This window comes from Seriola dumerili, unplaced genomic scaffold (genome assembly GCF_002260705.1).
Source record: "Seriola dumerili isolate Sdu_G_001 unplaced genomic scaffold, Sdu_1.0 BDQW01000258.1, whole genome shotgun sequence".
Lineage (NCBI taxonomy): Eukaryota > Metazoa > Chordata > Actinopteri > Carangiformes > Carangidae > Seriola > Seriola dumerili.
The window spans coordinates 2,776,091-2,799,635 of record NW_019174513.1 but is presented as its reverse complement, the minus strand read 5'-3'; the positions used below and the strand labels follow the sequence as shown (position 1 = coordinate 2,799,635).

Sequence of the window (23,545 nt, the reverse complement as noted above, 5' to 3'; positions counted from 1 at the left end):
CCCAGTATTAAAACGATTTTTTCTGATGTCTTACTTTACGTACTATAAACATTATTTTCACCTAAAACCTTCTATTTGTTAATTTACCACACTAAATGTCTGAAACACCGCAATCTTATCAAACTAAAGGAAAACTACTGTTTATCACAAATTTAATTTATAAAAGTTTACTTTTGTAGCTCTATCTGTCGACTCTATCAGATATAATAACATAATAACATCACAGTCATCGCTAAGATCCCAGAGCGCAGTAATGTCGCTAAAAATAGGTTGAACAGGACAACAAAACTGAGTGGTCAGACAATCATTCAGGCATCAAATAAGTTTGGCTATCCTGGAGGTTTGTTTACAACCTATACCATCATGATTGTTACCCCAATGAGGGTTTTAATATCTTAGAAATTACTTTATGGAGTAAAATGTTACCACCACTGCTATAAAAAATATACTCAAGGTCTAAAACAAGAATATCAGAACAAAGCATTGGATGCAAACAGACAAATTTTGGTCTGTATAGAAAATACTATTACGGTTTGATACCAAGCCTTAGTTGTAAAGATGGAAAAAGTTAACAAGAATTTGTTAAATGTATTCAGTCACCAACTTTCTGTACAATGTAACCTATAATATGAAATCTGTACAGGCTCACCAATCTATTTCAGTATCACTCCACACACATCAACACTAAAAATGAATTAATGAATTGAACCGACCCGCTTGTGTGTGCGTGCACAGCCTGTGCTTTGCCCATTGTTGGGCTGTAAATAGGCGCTGACTGTGACAGGAAGTTGGGATTACAATACTCCCCATGAGCCCCGTGTTTATTTTCTACCTCTTTCGTCAGCATTGGCTGTTACACACACATCCCAGCCAGATCCTCCACTACACACACGCACACACCAGCTGCTCACACTCAGGTGTGTGTGTGTGTGTGTATATGTGTGTGTGTACAAGTTGCACACGTGAGAGTGCTTTGTGTGAAAGCTGGGTTTGATGAGTGTTTACAGTCTCAAAAAGGAAATATAATGTGTTTGTGTAGGGATGTGGGCTGGGGGTATGATTAAGCAAGGTCTCACATATATGCGTGTGTGTGTGTGTGTGTGTGTGTGTGTGTGTGTGTGTGTGTATATAGAGGGTTAGGGTAGGGATGGTATATATGTGTGTTTGTGTGTGAAGAAGAGGATCTGGTGAGGGTCCGATTAGGCCGGTCACATGCTCTGTGGGTGCAAATATGTACTCGAGCACAATCTGGTGTGTGTGTGCGTATGTGTGCGCAGCTCGTGTGCATCCCTCCCTCATAGAAAATAAAGGCCTCATTCAGTCAGGGACAATGACACACACACACAAGCTCATGCACACTGAACACATACATGCTGCAGATAGAGACAATGGAAAGACAATGCACACAAGCACACGTTGAACACAAAGTCATACAGTGGTACTGTCCCTGGGTGCTCCCTCTGCACTTTCTCTTGGGCCCTGGGTGTTTCCACACAATGTGCTGCTACAGAGAGAGGCCTTCTGACCTACAAACAGGCCCAGCCAGCTTGGTGAGTAACGCTGTGTGCATATGCAGCACTATTTCCTGCTGCATGTTTTGTGGATGTGGCCAGTGAGGTTAATTCTAAGTGCACATCAGAACCAGTTTCAGTGCAGCAGGTTAGAAATGGCTGCAGTATAACAGGGCAGGAATTTAACAGTGGCATTACATGGCAAACATAACCATACTCTGGGATGGGATGTCAGATGCATGATCTCATGTAGTTTTAGCATAAAATAGAAAATGTTAAGTTTTTTTTTGTTTAAACAGCATCCCCTTTCCCAGGAATCTTCATTCTTTCTATGTGTTTTTCCTGTGGTGGCAATCTTCCAGCTGTGGCAGCGCATCAGAGCTGGAAATGTTGGAAATGAAGCAAACACTCCAAACATGTGTGCAAGCAAGCATGCATGGGCAAGACTCTGTGTACAATGGTGCATTTGTGTATGCGCACATGTTCTGTGTTTTTAATCTTTGCCAGCTGTGCATGGCAGTCCCCCCTGACCTCTGACCGCCGTGTTGGAGCCAACGTGGACTGCTGACTCCGAGGACAGGGGGGCCTGGAGGTCTGCAGGAGCTGGGACCTCTTAGCATGATTACACTCATTAAGGCAACACTCTGCAATGACTGATTGGCAACATGCTTTTGTTGAACAGCACAAGTCTCATTTATGAGAGCAAGCTGGTGGTGCAGGAAATCGGAGGAGAGGCTTTACTTCCTTGTCCTACAACATGAGCCATCCTTATTTAAAATGCAGCTGAGTGTTAAAGATTGTGTCCTTCCTATTATTCATTAGTCACACTAAAATTGTCAGACATTAATGACCTCAAAGCTTGAGGAATATCAAAGTTGAGGGCGGGTATGACCTGAAAAAAGCTGAATTCATGAGGAATCTGACACACTCTGGACAACAGCAACATGCCTTAATAGTGTATTACTTTAGTTAGTTTTTTTTTTTTTTTTTAGATTTGATTATTTGCAACAAGACAGAACAACAATTATTAATTAATTAAAAAAAGGATAAAAAGTGACAGTCTTCTCTCTTTCAACATCCAGCACGTCCACATGCACACTTACACGCAGAAATTTGTACATAAACACACACTTGCACAGTTTGAGTGTAATCCTCTCAACAGGAGTGGGAATTTCACAGCGGCCGTGGGAGCGGGAGGCCAAGATGACGCATGGGCTGAGGCTGTGTCCCCTCAACGGAAAGCCAACACATACGCACATGTCCACACACACACACACACACACACACACACACACACACACACACACACACACACACACACACACACAATACAGAGGCCTTGATTAAGGGAATTTCCACCATGTGCACGGCAGACAGGAAAGAATAAGATCATAGAGGTAAAAATAATAATTACAAAGGCTAAGTGATAAAAAGAACACTTCAAAACAGACAGGCCTTTTCAAGTATGTGAGCATGTGTGTGTGCTAATTGCCACATGCTGACTGTGGTCTCCATTATTAGCAGACTCCAGGTTTTCTCCATATGAGGGGCACAACGTGGCCTGCAGTCCAATAGTTTGCTACATATGGGGACTGTTACTAAGCACATGTCTGTTTGCATGCCTCTTTTATAACTTCATTAATCTTTAGTGTCATTAATCCTCTGGCCACATTACTATTGATGTGCATCTTGAGAGGCTTCATTTCAGTGTCTCTTGCAGTGAAGCGACTGACGACAGCTCTGGTGTCAAATCAGGTGACACCATGGGCATTGGTGTGTACATGTGTCTGTTGTTTTGTTAACTGTCCTCACTCTAAGCGTGGAGTGACTCTGTTCAATTTATAGGCACAGAGGGAGACAACCTGGCTGTAGGAGGGAATATGAGGACACACAACAGTGCCAGAGGGAAAAGTCCTGTTCAGAAAACCTGTTGATAATCAGGTTCTAAGGCCGGTCCATCAGAGGGCACTAAGACCCGCTATATATAAGCACTTACTGCAACCTAAGCTCCAAATCTGTTACAGCTCTAGAGGATGGACATGCTATAAATACACAGCCTGACTTCAAGTGTCCCCATCCATATTGTTTTTCTCCCCAATTCAGAAATTCTAAATCCAGACTCCAAGTATGAATGTGTGTGTGTAGCACATGTAAGCACACATTAGTAGTCCATGTTAATTCCCTCTGTCCCCATTGGATCCCATCTGTAACAGACGTTATCTTAATCTCACCAGTGTAAATGAGCATACATAAACCCTCCCTCCCCTAAATTAAGCAAGTCAATGCATTTCCCTCCCTTAATGGCCTATGTGGCTTTCTTTAAAGTACTTAGCCTAATCTTGGCCCTGTTTGAGTGTTAAGAATAAACTGGGGATACAGGACACAGTGAATGAGATGCTATGTTTACCACAACTGATATCATCTGAGAAGAGTTCCCCAGGGATATTCTGATGTCCGTCGTACTGAACTTTATTGCGCTGAGGGATGTGACTGTTACGGCCCCGAAACTGATTACATGCATGTTTCTATAATCAAAAATATTGTAAATTAATGTCTGTTTATGAAAACCAAAACCACAAACACAATTTAAAGCATCTGTTGTGTAGCTAAGATTTTATCTATTTTTTCCAATGCACAACCCCAACTATTTTGATGGTCTTGAAGCAATTTGCTTTACTGACATGTCAGTACAATTTGATTTACCCCATACTTAAGAAAACTCGATTCGAGGGTCAGCAGAGCAGCTCACGAAAATTTGGGAAAAACAGTCTCAGATGTCTAAACCATATGATAAAATTTATAGATATGGTAGCTGATATCAAAGTACCTGACTAATGGAGTTAACTAACACTATGGATCAAGATCCAAGGGCACTCATACAGCATAAATGATGAGCAGAGAGCCTTACCATGATCTTGCATGAGTCACATTTTCATGTGATATTTATAGTTTGAAGCTAGGGTCACTCCCAAAACAGTGTGGAATCACTGCCGTAACATGCTAATGAGCTTGGCTGAGCTGGCATCCAAGGATATAACTTTAACCAAAAGGTGTAAAGGTGTGACCGGCCAAATGGGTCAGTGTTGTAACTCCACTTGGAGCATAATAGTAGCTAAACTTGTCCAGGTCAATACCATGTGAAGGCATGTGGCCAGGGGTCAGTCTTGCAACAGTATTATAGACTTGGTTAAGTGCTATTAGTGCCCAGGCAGGCATGACTAATAGAGTGTCTGGGTGAAACAGAGCCAGAGAGTCAAAGCTATGTTGTCTGTGGGTCTGAATGAAATGCCTCCAGCAGGTCAGTGCTGTAACTGGAATCAGCTTCCAGGGTCACAGGTGGTATTCTCAGTTTGGATTACAGAATGTTTCTATACAATGACTGTAGCCTTAGGGGCGTATGTGTGGGTTTAAGAGTTGAAACCTCATTTACTAAACATTTGCAGCAGTGCTAGTTGTGTAAAAAAAAAAAAAAAAAAAAACTCTCTGATCACTCAACCTGTGCATATATTCTTTTCACAAATAGACACCACATTGCCACTGGGAAGGAGATTGCAGTGTGCCTGGCTTAATGTTAATAAAAGTATTTTAGAAAGTGGCACTTCAGGAGTTCAGGATCACAGGTGAGGGTTGGAACATAGACAGATGGATAAATCGCCCTCACACTCTGTTTTCTCTTTTCTACAACAGCTCAGTGAAAAGATTGCTGCTGCTGTACCAATCCAGACAAATCTCATTCACCTCTTGCATCATGGCACTGCAAAGCCTTTTCACTACTTCAGAGACCTCCACAGAAGAGAGAAAAAAGTTTAGGGCACCTTGGTGGCCTATGGGTTGAAGCACTGACTATGGATTGTACATCCATGGGTCATATCCAGTTAGGGACAGTTGCTGTTTCTTGTTCCTCAACTCTCTCTCCCCTCATTTTCTCTGATCTCTACACTGTCAAGTATCAAATGAAGGTACAAAATACCCCCCCCAAAAAAAAGAAAAAAAGAAAAAGAAAAGAATGTCCCATTTTTAAAGTCTGCCTCCTTCACAGCCAGGCTTAGGGGTTGCTCTTTGCTCTTACTCAAACATTCCTGTCAACACCTGACAATATCCCTAGTTGAGGTCAGCAGTTCTCCTCCCCTGGCTGTTCTTCTTGAATTATCTGGAAAAGGAGCAATCTCAGTCTCTGTCCATAAGTAGAATCCCAGAGATAGTGATGTACCTACAGAGACTGGGAGCCCAAATACATATAGTATTTGGTACTGCTTCACAAACCACACTATCTCAGGCTGATTCCCCTCCAGAATGACATTCTACATCCTGACAGCTAGCAGCCATTGGTCAGTCCACCAAGCCCCTGCTTGTGGCTGCTGCCCAATTGACAACGCACGACAACTATGGGCCCATGCTATGATGTCGGACGATTGGTTCGGACAGATTTCTGCTGATTCATAAAAGGTCTCTGAATCACTCTTGGTTTGGCCATTAACCAGACTGTGATTTTCAATTAATGTAATATATTGCAGGTCTAAGTCAATTAGTGATTCAATCGGAGCATGTGGACTCTTTACATTTAGGCATATGGTAAAGGTTTATATGAATATGCTGCCATGTAAGCTGTAATGTGGCTAAATTTAGCTTTTGAGAAAACTGCTCATCTGGTGTATTTACTGGTCCCCACGGAAAGAGAAGTTAACTATGAATGAATTTACACTCCCAGATGCAGATTAACTAAGAAACAAGCATATTCATCACGTTTCTCTGTCATCATACCTCAGCGCCCTGCTCAGTTTATCGTAGTTCATTTGGGGTTTACACTTCCTGGCCCCCCACAGTCGGGCCACCTCGTCTGGGTCCTTGATGACAAACTCGCCGTAGTCCCCCTGCCAGGCGATGACGTCATGATACTCTTCTTTCCTGAGCAGCTCCAGGATGAAGTGCCACAGCTGGATTTGCCTGGATCCGGGGCTCGACTCAGGCTTGTAAGCCCATTCTGGGAAGGCGAACCCTAAAGCAGAGAGATAAAGAGAGTGGAGGGTTAGTGTGACGCAGGAACAGTGAATGGTTAAGTGGAGCGCACGAGTCATATCTATTAATTTGAAAATGCATCCTTTTGAGAGATATTTGAATCTAGGTGAGGAACTCTTTGTCTCTGTAGAGAAATCTTGAAAGCTTGAAAGGAAGGGAAAAGAAAAGCCTAAGATACAATTTCAATTAGGAGTCAGAAGTTGTAGTTCTTTCAGGTCAGTGTTCTATAAGAGAAAAGAGGATTTTAAGTGTCTAGTCAAGTATGAATCACATACAAAAGTTAGTTAAACACAGGTTGGAGTGTCCTCAATCATATTTCACATTGCACATAGCTGTCTTCACTACCATCTCTTTTTCTTTCATTCTACAGTAAATCTTTGAATAATTTTTGTGGGTTATTCACAAGCACTTTCTCTTTTATTGGACAGTTTGACAATGTGGAGAGCGAGAGGAAGAGCAGGAAAAAGTTAAAGAGAAGACAGAGTGAATAAGGTAATAGATCTCACAAACAATGGCATAAGAGGCACTATAACATGCCCTGACCTGTTTGATTGTCTTGATCTTAGAAGACGTTCTAGGTGGCCAGAAAATGTTGGCCAGAAAGTGTTGGCACTCTTACACCTCACTGAAACAAAGCTCTGTTCTTCCTGAAAAGTGTTGAAATTAAAAGCTCTTTTGTCATGCATACTTGGCTTTACTTCGCCACGGAATAAAACAAAGGAGCAATGAAAAACCTGAATCCTTGCTTATTCTACAAAGATCTTCTATAATGGCCTGGACTAAATTATTGGTGGCCATTAGACATGGTGATAATAAGTGGACTGTAGTGATATTTCAAGCAGCATTGTCTTCAAGTATCACAGGTGTCTTCAGTCTTGTAATCATTCATTCATTCAGCCTATCTAGATGGAGAAAAGTCGTCATTGTGCTGTATGTACTCTCAACATGGACAAGAGAAAGAGGAGAAGAGAGTTTTCTGAGGAGATATGGAAGAAAATAATTGGCAAGCACGTTCAAGGTAAAGGCTGCAATAACACTGCCAAGCAGCTTGTTGCTCCTGTGACCACAGTTGCTAATATTATTACGACCACAGACTGTAGCCAACGTGACCGCAAGAGAAAAATTTACCACAGATTGAATAGAAGTTTGAATGGTGAAAAAAGAACAAGGAAAACTTCAAAACAGATACAGGCTGACTTCCAAAAGCAATGTACAACAGTGTTTAGTCGTACAATATGTATAAAGTAAGTCATCTCAGCTCTATATTCACAGAAAATGAAACTTTTAAATAAAAGAACATCACCCCCCACTGTGAAACATGGAGGAGGCTCAGTCATGTTATGGTGTTGCTTTGCAACATCTGACACAAGCTGCCTTGAATCTGTGCAGGGCACAATGAAATCACAAGATTATCAAGGCATTCTGGAGTGAAACATAGTGTCAGAGAGCCCCACCTCAGTCACAGGTCGTGGCTCCTGCAACAGGATAATGACCCAAAACATTCATTCAAAAACACCCAAGAATGGATGAGAATGAAACATTGGACTATTTCCCCAAGTGGCCCGCCATGAGTCCTGATCTTAATCCAATGGAAAAGAGCTGAAACTCACAGGTGGGAGAAGCCAACCATCAAACCTGAGGGAACTATAGCAGGTTGATAAAGAAGAGGGATACAAAATATTTGGTTAAGGGGCCCATTGTTATTTTCATTTATTGTATTTAAAATAATATCTTACACTAAAAATCAAAAGCAACATGTCTTTTCTATGAAATGTGGAGTATAGTGGATGCCAATTACTTTGGTCAGTTTCAAGTTATTTCAGAGAAAATTGTTTTTTTTTTTTTTTTTGAAAGTGAAAGTATACCAACATATAAACCACATTCCACTGCTGTCATTAGGTCACCACCTCACCACAGTAGCTTTTCAAAGGAAACACACACGCACACTGAAACTATAACACGAAAAGTTGTAGTGTTAGTGGGCTTTGTGGAACAGTTAAGCACGCGAAAAACCTTTCCACCTCTCCTCCACCTCTTTCCTCTTCTGCAGTCACTCTTTCCTATGACCGGAGAAAAACAACATGGCCAGTCATCTCTCCTGTCTATCCCTCCATCTCTCTCCACCCGCCGCTTGAAGGAAACGCAGAGTAAGAGACACAGAATGAGACTGTGGGCGTGGGTATATGACTGTTTGCATGAGCATGTGTGCGCCCAAATGTACAAGTTTGAAAGAGTTTATGTGCCAGTGCGTGTGTTTGAAAATGTTTGTGCAAATCTCCCACTAACATTCTGTTGCCTGGGTGGTCAAGAAAATCTGACACGATCGAGCAAAATAGACTATTACAGTGTAATATTCAGCCAGATATAGCCTGGACTGGATTTTATTTTGTCCACAATCATCCTCAGAGCACTAATAAACGCACAAGTGAGGATTGAGTCACCAAAGGAAACGGCATCCACCCTGCTAAAGTGTCGCTGTACAGGACATTTAATGCCTGTAAGTTACTTTATAATGTTTGGTGCAAATTATACAAAGCATCACATTACACTGAATAACCAGAAAGATTGAATTACCCATTTGATGCAATGCAATGCAATATAATAAGGCTTCAATAAATGCAACCTTACAGTTTTTGTTGTGTATGTGTATGATTTACACATATAATGCAATCAAATAAAACAATATACACTACACTTTCAAATATAACCACCAAGTTAAGTGAATAAACCTTTGACACTGTCAACATTGATTAAAACCTATAAGCTTCAGAAAAGTCGTACTATTGTTTTACAATGCACATGGAGTTTCTATGTTTCTATTTACCTGGTTAATTTAACTATTACATCCTACTTTGAGAGAACATACAAAGACAAACTGTTTAAAGGTAGCATGAGGCCAGTGTCTGCAATGTGTTTAACTGCACAGCATACAAATGGCAACAGAGGAAATGAGATGGGCTGGGCTGGAGATTGGGAAACAAACAGGCCCAAATCATCAGATTATGGATGTGCAGGCCGGTCAATGGATTTGCTGGATGACAGCCTGAGGCGGAGATAGATAGCCCTGATAATCTCTGCTGCACTAGCCGGCTCTTACCATTTAGTCACTGTTGCATAACACTAAATAATGTTGATAGCACATCTGCTAGATACTGTATCCATGAATCTGTACATAAGTGTTGCTATTGGAGCCATTCATCATCACGGGTTCACTTCTACTAATTTTTGCCTCTTAAACTGTGGAAGGAACGGAGCAGGGGCAGGCACATTTGGGTTTAGAGTCTTTAGCTAAAAATAGGCTGAAAGGAAAGTTATCTTCCAATGTGTCCTCTTACTCAGTCAAACGTAGGCTACTAGCTATTCCTCACCACCATTTGTTGGTTTTCCTCCACAGCGATGTATTTGCAGGGCATAGTCAATGAATCACTCAGTTGTCCCACGTTCTTGGGAGACATTTTGTGATTCAAAATCAAGATTTCTGAATATCACTCAAACAATGTACAAGATACCTACACATTTTCCATCTCCAAAATCCAGACAGGATTTTATCAAAATGGAATATAATGCAGATAGCAGGTGGCCAATAACAGTCAAACAGGCTGTGCAGGCAGCTTAGCCACTTTATTGAAACGACAGATTATTGTTGCTTATAACAAACATCACAACGTGTGAAATGACCATGGGTGTAAAAACTGCATTAACTGTGTCGTCTGTGTAATTTCTCAGACTTTCCAGACCTGCATATGTAGGCAGCAGTTAGCATGCAAATGAAACAACACTCACTGTCATTTTATTTCCCTTTTCTCCCCCACACCCCATCTCCTCTCTCTTTCAAACATTCAAACACACATAAACCCTGAGTGAATTGCAATCACAGAAGAACACACTGGTGTCTCTCATAAAAATACTGGCCTGGCTGAGCATGCTCCTCCAACAATAACACATAATCACACCCCCCCCCCCCCCCTCACAGCTGGCCCCGCCCCGACCACACTGCACACTGTTTTTCCAGACATAGCAAAACGATATGGTGACTGTGTCAAAGCAAGTGGTGTGTGTCAAATCCAGTCAAGAGGTGTCTGGTCAAATCCCCAATCTGAGATGAATAAATGAGTAGTGCAGAGCGTATCTTAACCATTGACCCTCCGGTGCTGCTGTTGACGCTGCTCAGTGGCCAACAGTCGATGGCTGTTTTGTACTGGGAGTTTATACAGGGTGCGGAACTGTCTGCATGTAAATGAGCAAGCAAACCTCATCAAACAGACACAGAATAGATACTAAAAAAGAAAAAAGGAAACACCACAGCTGCTATTATTTGTGCAGTCACTGACTTTGTGTGCATGTGTATTTCTGTAAAGATGCATCTCTAACGATCTTTTGACTTTGGCTTGGACCACAGAGGACATTATACAGACACATCATATTTCAGGTCACTGAGTGAAATTGATCCCTTGCAAATACTTGGAGGACCAGCAGCCACACTGTTTGTGTGAATAAAGGCAAGAGGACATTCTCTACCTGAAATTACTCATGATTCACTGTCATCAGCAAAACTGTATATCAAAGCGACCATGTAGATGACCAGAGGCACGAGTATGGTGCACTGGTGTGTGCATGTATGTGTGCTGTACATATGCATGTCATGGTGTTGGTTACTTTGTATAACTCATCAGTTTACCTGTCAAAACCTTTACATCAAAGAGACCACATTGCATAGATTGAGGACAATACAACAGCACTTTGTGACTGCGCACATGTGTGTGTGTGAGAGAGAGAGAGAGATGGTAGGGATTATGTTCACAGGAATGCTAAGAGCAAGAACAGGTGTCTTTGTCCTTCTCTCCACCCAGAGTCCAACCCAGGCTGAGCTGTCCTGAATCACACTGGATCAGTTATCACACACACACACACACACACACACACACACACACACACACACACACAGATATGTTTAATCAGCCTCGTACACCCAACAGGAGAATTTCAGATGGATTTTTTTGGAATCTGTGTGTGTTCTTCTCTCCACCCAGAGTCCAACCCAGGCTGAGCTGTCCTGAATCACACTGGATCAGTTATCACACACACACACACACACACACACACACACACACACACACACACACAGATATGTTTAATCAGCCTCGTACACCCAACAGGAGAATTTCAGATGGATTTTTTTGGAATCTGTGTGTGTGAGTGTACGATCTGTGTGAAGCGGTGTGGCAGGACGAAGATGAGAGAGGGAGACAGAAAAAATGGAGAAGAGCCCGCAAAGCCATGACCTAACCCCCCTACCACCACACTTAACCTCTCTGACCTCGACTCTCCCTCTCTTTGGCTCTTTTCCTCTGTCACGCCCCTCCCTCCCAGGGGAGACACCAGATAGCCATTACAGCATGCATGCACAGGCCTCACACTCTCTCACACTCACACACACACACACACACACACACACACACACACACACACACACACACACACACACACACACACACACACTCGGCAACAATAATGTAGAGACCGGTGTGGAGCGTTGGCGATAGGGGTGTGCCTAATCTCTGCCCTGGGACACTCGAGAGAGCGCAAGTGCGTCAAGAACTGTGTGTGTGTGTGTGTGTGTGTGTGTGTGTGTGTGTGTGTGTGTGTGTGTGTGTGTGTGTTGTGAGATGGGACAAGTGAGGGGCAGGTGGTAGAAAGTGATGCTAAGGGGACGAAGAGGAGGAGGACGAAGGGAGGGAGGGATTGCGCGGGGGGGGGGGGGAAAGAGAAGAAGGCAAGACGAGATGGGGTGAGCACTAGGACAAGTGGAGAACAGAGAAAGGAAAGTAGGAGAAAGAGAGACGGGGGAGGGAGATCGGGGAAACAAGAGTGGGAAGAGAGAGAAAGACAGACAATGGCAAGAGTGGGAGAGGAGAGGGGGGGTGGATGGATGGAGGGAAGGAAGGAGGAGGAGGAGGGGGAGGAGGAGGAGGGGGGGGGATTAAGGGAACGATGAGATCATAGCTCGTCTGGTAGTCTGTTGTCATCCAGGTCAGATTGCTTACCCCCCCACCTCCTCCTCTTCCCTCCACTCCCCCCTCCCTCTAGGAGTGCGGATGCCTCTTTTCCTCTGTGTGATCTAGGTGGCAGGGCCCTAGCAGACTTCTAACACTACTGCTATTCCAGCTATGTGCACTGCTCACTGCTCACCAGTCAACAATGACCTCCAATCTGTCACACACCACAAGAGGAGAAGGTTGGGGTGGGGGGGCAACTGAGTGAGAAAAGGGTGAAAGAGAAAGGAAAGAAAGAGAAAATGACAAAAGGCTTGAGAAGATACAGAGAAGAACTGGAGGTAGTGTTAAGGCTGGTTAAAGGGCAACTTCTTGGTCAACTCCAATAGATAATGTTGCCCTAAGATTGCCTGTGGATGCATGCTGCACTTTGGCAGTTTCATATGAGTTCTTGTCCCATTTCTTAAAGTTCATCATTCATTTGATCTGTCATTTCACTTTCTATCATCCTTAATTCTTGTCTTGTGTGTCTTATGTTCTCTCAAAAGCCCCTCTGACAACACAACTTGCAAAAACATTGTAGAGCTGAAGCAACTACTAAATTATTTAATTGTAATTTTTAACAAGCAAAAATGTCAAACATTTCTCTGGTTCCACTTCTTTTAATGTGACGATTTGCTGCTTTTGTTTCACATACTGTATACGACAGTTTATGCAGACTTTTTCACCACCAGTTGTGCTATGGAGCAAGAAGATTCACATGCACACAGGCAACATAATACGTTACTGCTGCCAGTGTCATGCCATTCAATAGAAACACAGTAAAGGCAGGGAAGAAGAGGACTGCTAGCAAACATGGAAAAATTGGAAAAATCTGGAGCAAACTTGTTCTGTGGTTTGTTTATTCCCCTGGGAGAGAGACAGAAGGATGGATAAGGACTGTATGAGAAAGTGAGGAGTGTGAGGTGTTAATATGGGGAAGAGAGGAGAGCGAGCACAATCATCATCTGCTTTCATGATTGGATGAAGTACAGTTTAGCTCAGCTTAGAGTTGGAAGATATGAAGATAGATATCCTGAGGCGATAGAGATTTATCAACCAGTTAGAGATGTTCTGGGGCTGAGGTGTCAAGGAGAGTGAGAGCTGATGGGAAGGAGCCAGAGACAGACGGGCAGTCAGACAAAGTAGTAGAGTGAGAAAAGAGTTGAGGAGGAGAGATTCCCAAAACTGCGAGTCCTACTCAGCAGCAAATCAACTGACAGGCCCGTGCCAAACTAACAGCGGAGTTGCAGACTCAGGGTTTTTACACAGGGCCAGGGCCTCTGAACAGCCATTAGCAGCAGTTGCTGGCACAGTACGACTTTAACCCAACTCGGCTTTAGCAAGGATGTGGGAAACGACCAGTGCAAGTGTGTGTGGGTAAGTGGGGGGGCGGGGGGGTGTCACTGTTGGCTTTGAGAGTCTGTAAAAGCACTAAATATTGAGAGACAGTCAGTATTTGCCTATAGCACGTTCATACACAAGTATACACAGCCTTGTCTTTGTCACAGCTGCTTGGATGAGTGGAACTGCCTGAAGCACCGAGCGGGAGCGGAGGAGACAGAAACACAAGACCAGGAGGTGGAGGGGAGGGATGGAAGGATAATAAAAGACTTACAGGGTGAGACAGAAAAAGTAAGAGTGAAAGGAGGGAGAGAAAGAGGAGGGTGGGCTCTGCAGGAGGAGGAGGGTAATCAGAGCCCATACGCCTGAATCCCAAAGTGTCTGGACTCTTCCCACCAAGTCCATTAAAAATTCATTAGGCCAATACTAGAGGAAGACTAGAGAGTGAGACACAGAGAGAGACAGGCAGAGACAAAATAGAGTGACAGAAAAAAACAGAAAGTTAGGGAGAAAAATTTGAAAAATATTGATGGGAAAAATTGCTAATTTGCAAAGAAACTCAAAATACGGTAATATTTATTGAAAATTATCATTAGCTGCAATTAAAAAAATTCAAAATCAAATGTCTAACACTTGTTGTATAAAAGAGGTACAAGTATGCAACTAACAATGCCTTTCATTATCAATTTATCCGACAATTATTTTCTCGACTGTTGATGAGATCTTCAAATTGCTTGTTTAGTCTGAACAACAGTCCAAAAGCCAAACATATTCAATTTTACTGTCATAAACTAAAAAAACTGGTAACTACTAACAGGCAGAAATTTCTAGCTTTATTGTTCATTAAAAAAAATTACATGACCGATTAATTGAGCATTAAAAGAGTTTCTGATGAATTTTCTGTCCACTTATTGCTTCAGATCCAACTACAGTCAAAGCACTAAACTTTGGTTTGACATTATAAATTTGTGCTGTGAACTGGTTGACTAAAAACTGGATTTTCTGACTGAAATGGAAGAGTGAGAAAAATATTTCAACATGTGGCTGCATGTTTCTTTGCTAGCTCATGTCAAAGCTGCCACCAGTCAAAAGTCTAGAAGAGATGCAGATTAGAGGAATAACTGCTAGGCTGAGTTTCCATTTTAATTTCACACTGGTTTACTTTGAATATGTACAACTTGAGTTAGATGATGATGATTAAGTAGGCGAGTTGTTTGACTAATCAATGTGGTTTTATTGTAGCATACAGAGTAGATTTTACTGGTTTGGAAACAATTTTCCTGAGAGATGTAGGTTATTGTGAATAATCCAGAGACAAATTTCCCTTGTTCTTGTTGGAGGTTCTTCATGCCCCCCGCCTCACCTGTGAGCCAGGAGGGGTTAAACACACATCACACACAAAAACATGTAAGCCTTGCAGGCTGCTCAACTATTCTTGGAGGTCACCACAGTCTACATTTTCTATAGGCTCTTACTTAGTGCTATAAAGCTGCAGAAGAGAGAAACAGAGAAAGAGCAGGAGAGAAGAGAGTGCTTTGTGGCCTTGGAGGGGCCAAAAATAGCAACACACACACAGACACACACACTTACACACACTGGGGTTATTGTTCAACAGTGGGAGAGCAAGAGAGAGTGAGAGAGAACACACAACATGGATGGGGAGAAGAGGGAAAGTACAGAAGTGCTGAAGGAGGAAGAGGGGGAGGCAGTGAGGGCACAAGTGGGACAGAGAATGAGAAGGACATGATGTAAGATGAACGATTTGGTCTCTCAGCTCAGTGCTGTATAGCTCGTCTTCCAGTGAACAGACAGACGTCTTTTCCAGGAAATTGTAGGGGAGGAGCCAGAAAGGAAGAAAAAAAAAAAAAAAAAAGGCACGCGCGTCCATAGGGATCCTCTCTTCCAGAACAAGCTCCTCTGCTGCAGCCCTTCACATCTAGTCCACAAGCTCAACTGCTACACTGTAAACGACTTCTTCAGTCACAACACAGTTTAAGTGTCCATTAGTTGAGGCAAGTGTGTGGAAGAACATGTGCTTCAGTGTTGACTTTGACAGCAGAAACTCCAAGCTTACACATGGTTTACCAACTAACTAAGCATTTTATTATAAAACAAATTTGTATCTCGAAGATTCTCCTTTTAGTGCTGTACCAGTGGTTTTGCATATTGCCAATAAACTAAAAATTACCTAATATTACTGCTTAGCATAAGTCTGTCTCCAGACAGTCACAGGCTCCCATTCTTTTCAATACATTATGAAAATAAACTTGCACAGATTTCAAACTGGTAAAGTTTGTTAATTATTATCTTTAGGTTATTTTACCACAGTGTTCTAATGCAGTTACAAGCAAAGAACTCAAGAAGGAAGTTTTAAGTTCATTTTAAACAGCAGTGAAACACCAGAAAGGTGGAAAATCAATCTAAAACATATTGTATGCTTGAAAATAATGCCAAATGTAATGCAAAATACCTGATTTTTCAGCCAAGAAAAAAACAAAACAAAAACAAAAACAAGTTAAACCCTAGATAAAAAACTAACTTAATGAATATTTGATCACTTAAGAGAGGTCGCCTGGTTTCTGAGGAGGCTAAGCCTGTTGGTGAGATCTTGATTTTAGGTTGTGAGGACCCAGTAGTACTTAACCACAAGGGACATCCTAATATACTATACAGTCCATGTAACTAGCAACATGTACACACAACAAGCAGTTCTTCATATGGCACTAACACACACACACACCTATCCAGCTTTTTCACACAGGAACTGCAGAGCAGAAAAAAGAGCAAAAGTCACTGGCATACACAATAGCATGTAAGACAAGCACACTGTGAACTAAAATGCAGAGCTCTGTCCACGCAACCTACTTAAAGCCCCCAGGCACTGCACCTGATGTGCTCTGGTGGGCTGGACAACTGAACCACTCTCTATGTAATCACACTCATAAACACACCTGGTGGGAGAGTGTGTCTTTGTGTGTGTTCCCCAGAGTGTGTGAAGAACAGCAGAATAATATTGTGTCAGTGAGAGAAGAGTCCTGTTGCTCTCAGGGCGCTGTTAGGTATATTTACTCTCACTAAAGTGACGCACTGCTCCCAGGACATTAACCTCTCTCCTTAGAAATACACAGGTTGAGATACACACACACACACACACACACACACACACACACACACACACACACACACACACACACACACACACACACACACACACACACACACACACACACACACACACACAAAACACAAGCCACGATTTTTTAAAGACTAAAATCAAAACATATACCTATAATTTTAGATGATGGAATTAAGCTGAATCTTTTATTAGGAGAAACTACAATGGCAGATCCAGATTCAAAGATACACACTCCAATCCCAGCTTCATACCTGGTACAATTGTTCATGCAATCCTCTGTATTAACAGTGGAATTTTATACACCTGTGCTAAAAAACGTGCTAAAACTATGCCCTTTACCTGCCAATACTGAAAACTGATCTGATACCACTGCTTTATCATTCCCAAATTTAAAATCTGTATGACGGTATCTCACTGTGTGGAACTCATGAGGATAGGTAAGACAATGTCTCACACCAGGGGTTGTTGTGGCACTAAAAACAGAGTCAGCAGACCATAATGACTGAATGAATGTAAGATATTTCAACAGTGATTTTTTGTCAGTTAAATGCTTGACATTTTTTGCTGAATTGATTTGTCATTTATATCAGTGTAGACTGAATTGTTGGATGTTGTTTTGGACTGTTGGTCGGAAAAAACAGGCAGTTTGAAGAAGTCACTATGGGCACTGAGAAACTTTTTGACATTTCACAGACTAAAAGATTAACCACTAAATTGAGAAAATTAATTGTCAGATAAATTGATAATGTAAATCATAGTTTGCCCTACTCAAGTGAACTTTTTGATTGTGGCATGGGAGATGTGTGAGAATATCTTAAATCTGGCACTGCAAACACCTAGATGTTTATTAAAATAAAAGTAAAGTTAGCTTACTACACTTTCATTGGAATATGGCTTTACATGGTTAGGGAAGTGGTTCTTTTGTTGGGTAGCAGGCACTGCTCTAGATCAAAAGCTGTAAAGTGAACTGAAAGCAAATCAAATATGTCGGGACATCTAAACTAAAATACATGGTAAATTCTCAAGTTAGACTAATAATTTCCTTCAAAGTTACTTTCAGGGAAAAGCTGTTAAGGCCTAACACGACCATGTTACAGGCCACAGGCGCCTCTCTTCTCCCTCACTCTGCCTCCCCACCTCACAGTCTGGTGTTAATGTACTTCTCCAGCCAACAGCTTGGCGGAGAACTGCCAGTTGACACTTCACCTCTGGTTCAACAACACACTGCCCACACTCACTACTGCCTGAAAGAGTGTGTCGATTGTGTGTGCACCACTGTGTGTAGGAGCAAATAGGGACAGAGATATAGACATTAATATTGAAATAATATTACAGCATGATCTCAATATCTACATGAATTGCATTTTAAAATTTTTATTTAGGGATTCCACTAACATTTTCATTATCCATTAATCTGATGATATTTCTTTCAAGTAATCAATTAATAATTTAGTCTATGAGTGAAAAAATGCCTCTCACAACTAAAGAAAGAAGGTGAAATGTTTTGTTCATCCAAAAGTTCAAAACAGTTTACAGTGACCTACAACAAAGAAAAGCTTTGCAAATCGTCTCATTTGAAAGGCTGAAATATACAAATATTTTGTATTGTTTCACTATTTTTGCTTGACAAATAACTGAAGCCATTGATCAATTACCAAAATAGCTGCTGGTTATTTTTGTTGATAATTGATTAATCAACTTATCTAATGTTGTAAAAGTCAAGCTTATTTTTTTAGAAGCTGAAACAATTAGTTCACTGAGCACTTAGGCGACTAACTTAAAACTTCTTTCGCAACTATTTTAATAAATGATTAATGCCAAACATTTGCTGGTTTCAGCTTTTTAAGGGTGAGGATTTGATGCTTTTTTGTCATACATGAGAGTAGATTTTATATATATATATATATTTAAATATAATATAAATAATTCTAATATATATTTCTATATATTTTCCGACAATATATATTCGAACATTTAATTCATGACCAACAAAGATACAATTTTGCCCACACTGCCTAACCTTTAACCTTGGGCCAGTGGATAAGTAGCTGTGATCACCCACAATAAGCAGCTACACTGTCATTGTGTATTTGTAAGGTCAGTGGGTCAAAGACCGAACTTTGCCACACAGGAGTAAATTAGATATCGCATGATTGAATAATTATCTGTCAGGCAGAAAAGGTGTGTGTGTGTGTGTGTGTGTGTGTGTGTGTGTGTGTGTGTGTGTGTGTGTGTGTGTGTGTGTGTGTGTGTTTCTCTAAGAGACAGGTGGCACTTTTGGGAGGTGGTTTCCTGGAATGTGCCACTATAGCGGGACAGGATGTTAGCAACTGTTATGCACCACAACAACAGATCTGTTTCCTGTGTGTGTGTGTGTGTGTGTGTGTGTGTGTGTGTGTGTAGCCATGCATGTCATTTCAGATACACACAAAAATCTGGCTGGAATCAAAACACACTCAGGCAATACACAGAAATAATAATTACTTCTACTTAGAAAGGATTATGTTCTGGGTTAAAAATGTGAAAATACAAGTATACTGGAGAAGACAGAGAAGAGTGCTTCAAAGATAAAAAAAAAAAAACATGAATATAACATTGACACACACCTGTTGCAGTAGACTGTCTTTCAAACAAATGAGCATGCACTCAGAGCATGTGCAACTACACATATATAGGCCTATAAGGTGTTGGGTCACCATGTGCTGCCGCAACAGCTTCAGTGCTGTTTGGCAAGTCTCTGGACCGTACTGGAGGGATGGACACTATTCTTCCAAAAGATATTCCCAATGCTGTCTAATATGTGTTCAATTGGGTTGATATCTGGTGACTATTCACATATTTTTCATACTCATCAAACCATTCAGTGAAGAATTTCCAAAGTGAAACAAAGATGAGAGCGACACACACACACACACACACACACACACACACACACACACACACACACACACACACACACACACACACACACACACACAGCTCACACACACAAAAAAGNCACACACACACACACACACACACACACACACACACAGAGCTCAGACCTGCTGAAAAGATACATAGAACCAGAAAAACAAGTCCACAATAACAGCTACAGTCTAAAACTGCCAGTGTGTGTGTGTGTGTGTATATATATTTATGTGTGTGAACATGTGCGTCAGTGCTGACTCAGTGCGTGAATGTGTTTGTAATTCAGCCTTCACAATGCAAACTCTCCTCCATTCTCCTGCCTCTCTCTCCTGCTCTCTCTCTCTCTAACACTGTCTCCTAGCAACCAGACACTTAAGGCCTAAAAATAACCCCCCAGAAACGAACAGAACAAAAAAAAAAAACATAAAGCATAAACGGCAATTAATCCTTTCAAGCCTGGAACACAGACTCAAATAGACCAGGTATTAGAAAAGGAAGAGCAGGGCAGGAGCGAGCGAGCGACAGATAGAGACACACAGAGAGAAAATAAGAGGAGGCTGAATCTGCCAGCAACAGGTAGTCGTGAGGAGACAGAGTTCTGCGCTACATGACAGTGTATATGTGCGTGCATATAGTGTGTGTATATGAGTGTGTGTGTGTGCCCACTAGCCTTGGATGGGAACAAGACAACTTTTTCACCATCTCCAAAAGCAGGGGCTGCTCAAGGCAAACAAGCCTCCAGTATAAACCAACGCAGCTGTCCTGTAACAAGCTGGCAACAAGGCCTGTGTTGAACAGAGTTTCAAGAGAATAACATGCTGCACGTCAAAAGACTCAGCAAGGCCTCCCTCTCTTTGACGGCGAGCACTTGTTTTGTGATTTTTCCCTCTTCTTCCTACAATGTTATGAAATAAACAATGTTATGAAACAAAGTAAAAGACAAATGAGTCATGAACACACGTACACGGAGGCCTGCTGTCTACCATCTGAAGCCGACACATTCCACAGTGGATTAACATTTTGGATGCGTGATGGCAAGTGAGAGACAAAGCAGCGAGACACCTGATCTTCACACCAGATGTCTAACAGTTTAGAAGGAGTTGTTCTTGTTCTTTTAAAATAAGATCAACGCTGTGCTAGGTAGGCAAAAATATCATAGCACAGTGTGTTTTTGTTTCTGAAATGACATAAGTATATTCAAGCCTTTTCTTAAGGTAAAACCTTCAGACCAGTTGGCAGAAAAACCAAAAAGTTAGCAAGAGATGAACCTTAGTCTCTGGACCACACATCCTATTTTGATTCACAGTTTGTGTCAATACTAGGGATATGGACAATAGCTTATATTTTACATTAAATCAGTGACTTGTTTAGTCTGCAAAAAAAAAAAAAAAAAAGCTAGTGAAAAATTTTGTCTTTACACTTACCTTTTGTTATAACAACCCAAAGTTATTCAGTTTACATGATACATCAAAGAGAAAAAGGGCAGACAATTAACTGATTATCAAAAATTGATGCACACTGATTTTCTGTTGATTACGGTAATCAATTGACACGTCATTTCAGCTCTAGTTCAAACCTTATGTGGTCCTCTGGCAAAGCACATTAACTTAGCATAATTTTCATTACTCTCTCCCTGACCTGGTGTCACACTAAAAAGGTAAAGGATTTGCCTTGTATTTCCAAGTCCCTAATTAACAATTTCATTCAATGAACAGAGAACTAATGACTTTTGTCACACTGGGCTTAATAATAGGTACATTACACTAATATATAACTGTGAACAAGGCCTGAAACAAATTCCACCGGTTCTATTGTTCTGTCAGGATTTTTTTGTTTGATGGAACAATCTCTTAGACATTTGGAGATTGTTAAAGTGAGATCTGAGGGACTTCATACGCTTAGATACAAAAGGTAGTAAGCTTAGGAGACTGTGTCACTGGTAGAGACATTTCTTTTTGAAGGCTCAGTTTGTTTCAAAGTTTAGTAGCCAGGCACTTTCAGTGTCTTGGGCATAAAGCCCATATGAAACAGAACTGTTTCTACAGTGCCTTGAATTTTCGCACCTTTTCAGATGGCAGTTGATGTCAACTAGGTGGGAAATCTTCAAGCCATTCAGTATTCAGTGAACTTGCCATGCACAGTTTCTCTCATTTCCAGAAATAGCCTCATTATATTCAAGATACTTGCAACTGGCTTGATTGTTTATCTTATCGATAGCAACTGGACGTTGCCATACAACAGCAACTGTGCCCAAATGTGAACTGTATCCAGACATTTTAAACATTTTGTTGACCTCTCCTAACCTTCTGTGGCAGTAGACAATGCAATAATTGTATGTAGGTTTAACTTACATTTCTTTTTACTTTTTGGGTTAGGCTGTGTTAGTATAGTGTATATAAGCTAAAGACATCACTTCCAGTTTTCTTACAGAACCTAATTATTTAAACAAATTCATTTATATAAAACAGTATACATCACAATGTATGTGATAGAAATGTCTATTTATACTATACTTTACATTGTACTCTGAATTCTCTGATTGAACAGTCCTGATGCAGTGACATATAAACATAACACAATCACCCTTGAGTTCCTACCTAATATATGTGTACTCATTCAACAAAAACATTTATGCCCTTCAATCCAAGGACTTCTTTCTATTAAATAGTTCAATTGTTCACACTGAACTGAGTAAAAACTTTTTGTATGTAACTTCCTAATTAGACCATCAACTGAGTGTTCAAGCAATCAAGAGTATAATCATGAACCATTGTTGCGGATTCTAGTTGATGTAAGGTAGGTAGGTCATCTAAGCAAACCGCTTATTACGACTCATGGTTAGATGACCTCGGCTGCAGTAATTATGACAGGAGTAAAGGAGGAAGTCAGGTATAATATACAGAGCAACAAAGTCCATGTGAGGAGGAGGCCCGGGTGGATGGATGGGTTAACAAAATACAGGACTTTGACACAGGAGACAGGTGTTTGTTTCCTGTGTGACACCGATAGCCATCATTGTTTCTTCTAGCCATGACCCTTCCATAACTTTAACCGTGTTCATTATTGTAACCACGACGACGAAGGTGCGTGTTTATTATTGTAAGCACACTGAGTAGTGCCCTTGGTATGCTGGTACACTACAGGGACACTATTTCAGGAGGCGCCCATGTCGTATCAGAAGGTAGGGACACATGAACTATATGATCTTTCAGGTTGGAGCAACCCATGTCTTAGTCTAAAACATCATACAACATCAGTATTTTCCTTCATCATACAAACTACAGAATTGTAATCGCTTCTTTTTGTTGTACAGCATTAGTACAGCTGGAGCTCTGCATCTAAAAATGCATTTTCACATTGGACTAAACAAAGCAGTGCATTTATTGCAACGACACATAATGTGGACCCGAGTTCAGGATGAATGAAAAGTGATGTGATCTGTTTAGACTGAAATATGTGGTACTCATCCAGTTTATTTTTGCAATTTTGTACTCAAGCCTGATATTAGCTATCCATATCTAGCTAGCTATATCTAGACAAAATTCCTGGTGGTGATGTACTAATGGACCTTAGACACAGAAAGCCCAGTCAGATGC

General features: G+C 41.3%; 1 protein-coding gene across 1 annotated transcript in view; it reads right to left on the bottom strand.

The window, feature by feature from the left end:
- LOC111230048 (ETS domain-containing transcription factor ERF-like) overlaps positions 1–23,545 on the bottom strand; it is a 51,500-nt gene that overhangs the window by 9,716 nt on the left and 18,239 nt on the right. Inside the window, exon 2 of the mRNA XM_022756600.1 lies at positions 6,273–6,507. Within this exon, the coding sequence (XP_022612321.1) occupies positions 6,273–6,507 (235 nt within the window). The remainder of the gene's footprint in view (positions 1–6,272; positions 6,508–23,545) is intronic.